General features: G+C 36.5%; 2 protein-coding genes across 2 annotated transcripts; both read right to left on the bottom strand.

Annotated features, from left to right (window-relative positions):
* Positions 1 to 1,412: 1,412 nt before the first annotated feature.
* On the bottom strand, positions 1,413 to 4,169 carry LOC6560041 (peptidylglycine alpha-hydroxylating monooxygenase). The gene is made up of 8 exons (XM_001987022.2): positions 3,843 to 4,169; positions 3,037 to 3,094; positions 2,877 to 2,964; positions 2,532 to 2,604; positions 2,318 to 2,450; positions 2,205 to 2,253; positions 1,813 to 2,151; positions 1,413 to 1,751 (listed from the first exon to the last, which is right to left on the bottom strand). Exons 1-8 carry the CDS (start codon positions 4,026 to 4,028, stop codon positions 1,583 to 1,585), a joined length of 1,095 nt encoding a protein of 364 aa, XP_001987058.2. The 5' UTR covers positions 4,029 to 4,169; the 3' UTR covers positions 1,413 to 1,582.
* Positions 4,170 to 4,603: 434 nt separating this feature from the next.
* Positions 4,604 to 6,372, bottom strand: LOC6560040 (zinc finger protein 391). The gene is made up of 2 exons (XM_001987021.3): positions 6,139 to 6,372; positions 4,604 to 6,081 (listed from the first exon to the last, which is right to left on the bottom strand). The coding sequence occupies exon 2, from the start codon at positions 6,018 to 6,020 to the stop codon at positions 4,728 to 4,730; it is 1,293 nt and encodes a 430-aa protein (XP_001987057.1). The 5' UTR covers positions 6,021 to 6,081; positions 6,139 to 6,372; the 3' UTR covers positions 4,604 to 4,727.
* Between the last annotated feature and the right edge of the window lie 11 nt (positions 6,373 to 6,383).

Here is a 6,383-nt window from a genome sequence, read left to right as displayed (position 1 = left end):
ATGCCAAATTGTAAATCGTTTCAACTTACCGAATTCATAATTTGCTGGTCAAAAAACTTGATGATTTTATATGAAAATTTAGTGTTGTTTTAAATTATTTTTTAGATAACGAACTCCATCACCCACATAGTTTTTGCAATGCGTGTGCATGCTTACAATATACAAATTTATAGTATTCCTACAGTTTTCTAAATAGATATATTGCGTAACATTGGGTTATCGTTCACTCAATTACTTATATTTAATATACACTGCCAATTTTGAGGGTTGCGAATTTTGCTAGTAATTAATTTGCATGCCTTTCACACATACAAATAACGATTTTTTTTTAAAAAGTAGGAAAGAACCACTAATCTTCAACCGATTTTAGCTGCATCTCACCAACTATGCGACTGAATAAACTAGGCTGATCGATATTTGCCGATCACAACAAATCTTTTTCCTCCTCGAGAACAAAAAAAAAGACTATTCACAATTTAAAAATAATGCACATGCACTTGTCGAATTTATTTACGTACGTATGTAAGTATTTTTGCATAGGAACTGAACATAAAGTGAACTACTCTCTATGTATTACATAGACACACAACCTTTTTCTCTGTATGTGTGTATTTATTTATTTATATATTTTGTAATTATTTAAATATATATATGCATGTACTTCTTATACTGACGTCCATCTGATTAATGTGGGTAATAACATTTTTTAATTAAACTGGACATACATTTTCCGATTCGATGATTTTCATTATTAATTTGAAGCTTCAAAGAATTCGAATTGGCATTTCCAAACGCATTAGTCGAATTAAAATATTTTCTTTTAAATTTTTTCTAATCTTAATGCTTTATTTAATCCGCTAAAACGTTTTGCCAAGGCATTTGATTCGATAATGAATTTACAAGGATATTAAATCTTCGGTGCACCAAAGATTCCAATTTGTTCTAGTTTAATGTACTTATGTATGCATTTCTATGTATAAGTATAAATAAATACACGTGATTAATGAACATTTTGTCTAGTGGCCAGCATTCGCGATTCAGGATTTGGCTGGGTCAGTGTTTCGTCGAGTTTGAGAGTACATATTATTTTTGCTAATAAGACAACTTATCGCTATGATGCCGCAGTGATTACGAGCTTATGTACTCAATTGTTGTAGGACAGTCGAGTCGTGTGTAGTTTTGTTAACTGGAAAATATGTTTAAATTATAGATACTTACAATTTGGCTTTATTTTTCGTCTTCTATCATACTTTTGTAGTTAGTTATTTCATGCTTTTTATTTAGGGAATGTGTATAGCTTCTAGAAAGTGATTGAATATGAAAATCACATTTTAAGTTTGATAAATAAGAGATAATGCTGCATTTCTACACATGTACATATATTTGTATATTTCATAAAATTAAATCATTGGTAATGTTTAAAAGTAAATATAATTTGATTTAGATTCATACAATATGACGTTCAACAATAAATGTACTATAATATAAACATACGGTAAAATTAGTTTGAAAAAAAAAACAATATACATTTGTTTGACTTTTTACAATAATTCGATACGATATTTGTTGATTTCTTTGAGATTTACAACGTGCTGGCTTCTATATGTGGAATGTCATGTAGGCCAGTATCTGGATTGGCCCAGTAATAATAGGGAGCACCTTGGCTAAAGCAATATTTCATTTCAAGGGGTTCCCCTTCGTCTACATAGTACATGAGGTAGAAGTTACACATTTCATCTTCATTTGTTGGACTGCAATTTAAAGAATAAATAAATCAATATCATATTTATCATGTATTAGAAGAAATCTTACCCAATTTGTGTTGCACGGTGTCGAGTGCTTTTCATGGTACACCTCGCCGCAACAAAATCACCGGTTACGATTGGTGATTTATTCTCAACATTGTAAAACATTTGTGGCGTCAGTGGATCTCTCTTGCCAAGCAGCGTCCATTCCTGAATTCCTTTATCATTCGTCCGTACCCTATATCCGGACACTACTTTCCCCAATCCATGCGTATGTGTGCGATAGGCAAACGGATAAATTGTTTTGTTTTCAGTTATCTCACAGGCTGCCTCCATATGTTCAGTTTTCATTGCAGGAATAACGCCATCAGTACCCAATAGTAGGGTACCAGCTAATTTTTTTAGTCTGGAAAAAAAAGATTAAATCTAAATATAATCATAAAAATAATCATTACTTACGGTTTTTCAGTGTAATGCAAAAAGATGCCAGAATCATCCGTAGATCCGTCTAAAATAAATACAAAAACAATTATTATTCATGAATCGAATGTAATTATGTATCAAAATCAAACCTTTAAATTTGTCGATATGTGCATAATGGACTTGTAAGACCAAATATTTGGTCGGAGAATCCTTTCCAACTTTAAATCCAACTCCGTCCGGTAAATCCAATTTAGGTGCATCTCTTGCCCACGCGTATAAGATCTATTAAGGAAAGTAATTTACATTTAGTACACAGAATTGAGTGTGGAACGGTATGGGACTGCGCAGATGTGGTCACCGTACCTGCGAATGTGAGTGCGGACCACAGGGACTTCCCGTCTCTTCTTCCGTTGACTTTGCCATTTCCCCGCAGTTCCTGAAAATATTTTTAGTTTTAATTATTAACTTACATATAATCGTAGATTATAAAGCAATCATCCCTTTAGGAGTGCGGTATAAATTAGTTCAGCGATCAGCAGCTATTTATTCGCTCAAATTCACCCTCGAACTGATAGAACGATCAACACGATAAGAGTAAGAATATATATGAACTGATTGGGAGTGAATCAAATTACGAATATATATTTGGATGTGATTGAGTATTCTGCTTGACCGCTGCAGCTCTCTGATGTTTATCTATGCACTTACCAAGTTGTTTTTGATGTTCCCGGTTCCCCGCATCCATAGAGCAACATATGATGAGCCGTATTCATAGTTGCGTTTGGCTTGTAACCAACTGTTTTTTTTTTATTTGTAATCAAATGATTAGACATCTACATAATTATTCACGAGTCACGAGTTAACATACCAATATAATATGATGTTGTTGGATCGACTTTAATGGGGGTGCATAAGTACAAATCCGGCTAAAATAAATTGATTTAATTATATTTATTTTATATTTGAATATTTTATATAATATATGATCTAAATAGATTGTTGTGTGTGCCTTCGACTAAAAAAAAGTTATTCTGGCGTAGAAGTGAAACATTTCTTATGATAGATGTTCAACAGGTTGTACCCCAAATAGAGATACTCGCTGACCAGTAAGGCAACTGAGTAGAATGGATGCGTTTGACATTTATGTGTTTCTTTTTTATTTCCAATTAACAATTTTGGTTTGAGCTTATTAAATATTAAATAACAAAATAACACAAAAAGCCCCCTCGATAATTAACTTTTAGCATCATATTAAAGAATGCTGTCATCACAAAAGGCACATAAGTAGACTTTGTTTTTTACTGCCCTTTGTTTCCATCCCATCTTTTCAATTGTATTAATTGTGTTCAATTATATTAAGAATATGGATTACGTGGACGAGGTTCATCAATTTCCTTGATGCCATTGATATATTCGCAAGTGTCCAAACATCATTTCTAGTGTATTTCGAGTTGTGTGTGTGTGTATTGCGTGGGTTTTTTTTTACTAAAAATGATACTGGTGTACCTTCAATTTAGTGGCACACTGTATACACGTATACATAAATGTTGCGACAAAATAACATATGCTTGCTTGCACACACACACACCCACGCACACGCACACAGATACATACCAACAGATGTGCGTGCAGTAGATACATATTAAAAAAAAATTGCATTTGTAAATAACTTACAGTTTTTGGGGAAACCTTTGGCATTAGGAATGGAAATGATCCAATGGTGTCGTCCTCAGCAGCATCATCAACCATATGGTAATTTCTTCCATTTGATATATAGTTGTGCGAGCTCTGATCCACTAGGCCGTATACAGCTAAGAAATTCCACAATAGTATGTAGAAAATACAAGTGGAAATTGTCATTTCGGCATCAATGGCGATATACGTTATGCAGATGCAAAATTGTTGTTATCAATGCAAGCGTAGCTCCTATTAATTTGTCAAATATTGATACGTTTTCTTTGTATCAAATGAACCTGTTTTAGAGGTGGAAAACTATTGAATAAATATTCCGATTAAAAGTACTCAGAACAAGAATTCAACTATCGAAAGGCAGTTATCGATTCCATTTCCTGATGGTAGTAGCCAGCTTAAAGTCTGCAATCAAATGAATAATGCCAAGGAAATGATAATAAATATTCACTTTATTTACAAGAATAATTCCTATATTTCGAATTCATAGATTGCAATTTATAAACATTTTTCACATATTCTAGTGTTCCCAATTATAGTTTATCAATTTGATGCAAAATCTTGAACGCATCTCGAGCTTGTATTTTTGAATTTATATATAAATATAAGCCTAGACATCCTCGCCCTGTGCGCTGTGGCTATTTAAACTACACATGAAGATCATCAAAAATTAAGGCAGTCGAAGGTTCAGCCCATTTCTTGCGATTAATTTGAAAACTTTAAATGAATGGAAAACCGTTGTTCATTTTGTGAATTAATTTTATTGTACTCTGTTCGTTTTGCCAAACAAAACACACTTGCCTGATTCAACTAACAGTGATTCGGTTGCCACTGGCCGTGAAACTTAAATGTTTAAGCTAATTATGAAAACTATTGGGATTTTAAATGCGTCTGCTGATGCTTTTTCAAGTGATCGCTGCGCACAAAGCGTCGACAGCATTGATTACACGCATAGGGCTTCTCGCCGGTGTGCGTGCGAATATGCCGATTCAAATCGTCTTGGCGCTTGAATCGCTTCTCGCAGTGACGGCAGCGGAACGGACGATCCTGTACAAAATGAGGCATGCCGTAGGTGGAGGGACCATCCTGTGGCGGTAGTTGTGAGAGTGTGCGTACAATTTCATCGGCAGGCTCATATTTCACCTCGGCCTGCTGCTGTTGCTGCTTTTCGCTATACACCGATTGCTGGCTTCTCAACTGGTTATCGGCTATCGATGTTATCGGTGGCTGTAGCGGCGGCGGTATTATCTGATATTTGTCACTATGCTCCGGCCGTTCCAATTTGATTCGTATTGGCGTATGCCCGAAATCAGCAGCAATTTCCGCCGACTGCTGCTGATGCTGTTGATGCTGATTATTTTGATTGGAATTCGATTCGACATTGCCACTGAGCACGGCCATAAAATGAAAACCCGACTCCGCCTCCGAGATAATCTTCTTCGACGATTTCACTCGTCCCACGCTGTTGCCCAGGGAGTTTCGTTTCGTCGGACTATTGCTGCTGCTGCTCTTCAACTGGCGATCGTGCGTCGCCAGATGCTTGGTCAGATGATCGCTCCGCGAGAACTTTTTGCTGCACTGCATGCACTCGAAGGGCTTCTCGCCCGTATGCGTGCGCAGGTGACGATTTAGCTCGTCGGATCGTGTGAATCCCTTGCCACATTTCGGCTCTGAGCACACAAACGGCTTAATCCCCGTGTGCCACGTGAGATGGGAGCGTAGGTGGGAGCTTTTGCCATAGCTTTTCGTGCAATTATCGTACGGACAGACGAATTTACGCTTGGGGTCCGCTGCATGCGGTGCCGCCATCAGCTTGATCGAGGGCATAATTCGAATTTTCGGATCACCAGCATCAAAGTGTAGAGGATCGCGATTCGTTAATAAATTGTTGTTGTCAGTCTCCGCCGTGTTGTTATGTACATTATTATCGAGATCCATTGGCGCATCGTGCTTGAGATGGTCGCTTAGGGCCTCAAACATATTTGGGTTTGAGGCCCTAAGCAAATCGTCGTCGGGTGCCGGCGGCAGTTCATTTCTGTGATTCGCATCACCAATTGTGGGAAAGGAGTGCGCTGGTTTCACTTTCTCAATTGTGCTCTGATGCATTGTTGTTGATGTCGTCAGCATTTGTGGTGTGGGCGTGTTTGGAATTACTTGGGACATTCCGCTTATCAATATTCCCCCTCCCCTCCTCAATCTTTGTAGTTCTTTACAAAATATATATCTGCAAGAAACGTATGCATTTAACATCAGTGTCTCAACGGAAAATGATTATATTTACCAGTGCATCAATTATTGAAAATTAAAATATTTTATGGGCGTGGGCGTGGGCGTCGGCCATATTTAAACAAGCAAACTTGCAACAGCAGTGCACGGATAACGCATTATTATAATACGATTTGATTATGGCTCACACATATAATATATACAATACAAAACATGTAATACGCTCATTAAAAATGTTAGTTTCCGTCATTTATTTTATTTATGTCCCACAGTGAAGATAATTTTCATTGCAATAATAGT

This window comes from Drosophila grimshawi, unplaced genomic scaffold, assembly GCF_018153295.1.
Source record: "Drosophila grimshawi isolate 15287-2541.00 unplaced genomic scaffold, ASM1815329v1 contig_1369, whole genome shotgun sequence".
Classification (NCBI taxonomy): Eukaryota; Metazoa; Arthropoda; class Insecta; order Diptera; family Drosophilidae; genus Drosophila; species Drosophila grimshawi.
Note: the sequence above shows the minus strand (reverse complement) of the source record. Positions and strands in the feature narration are given on the sequence as shown.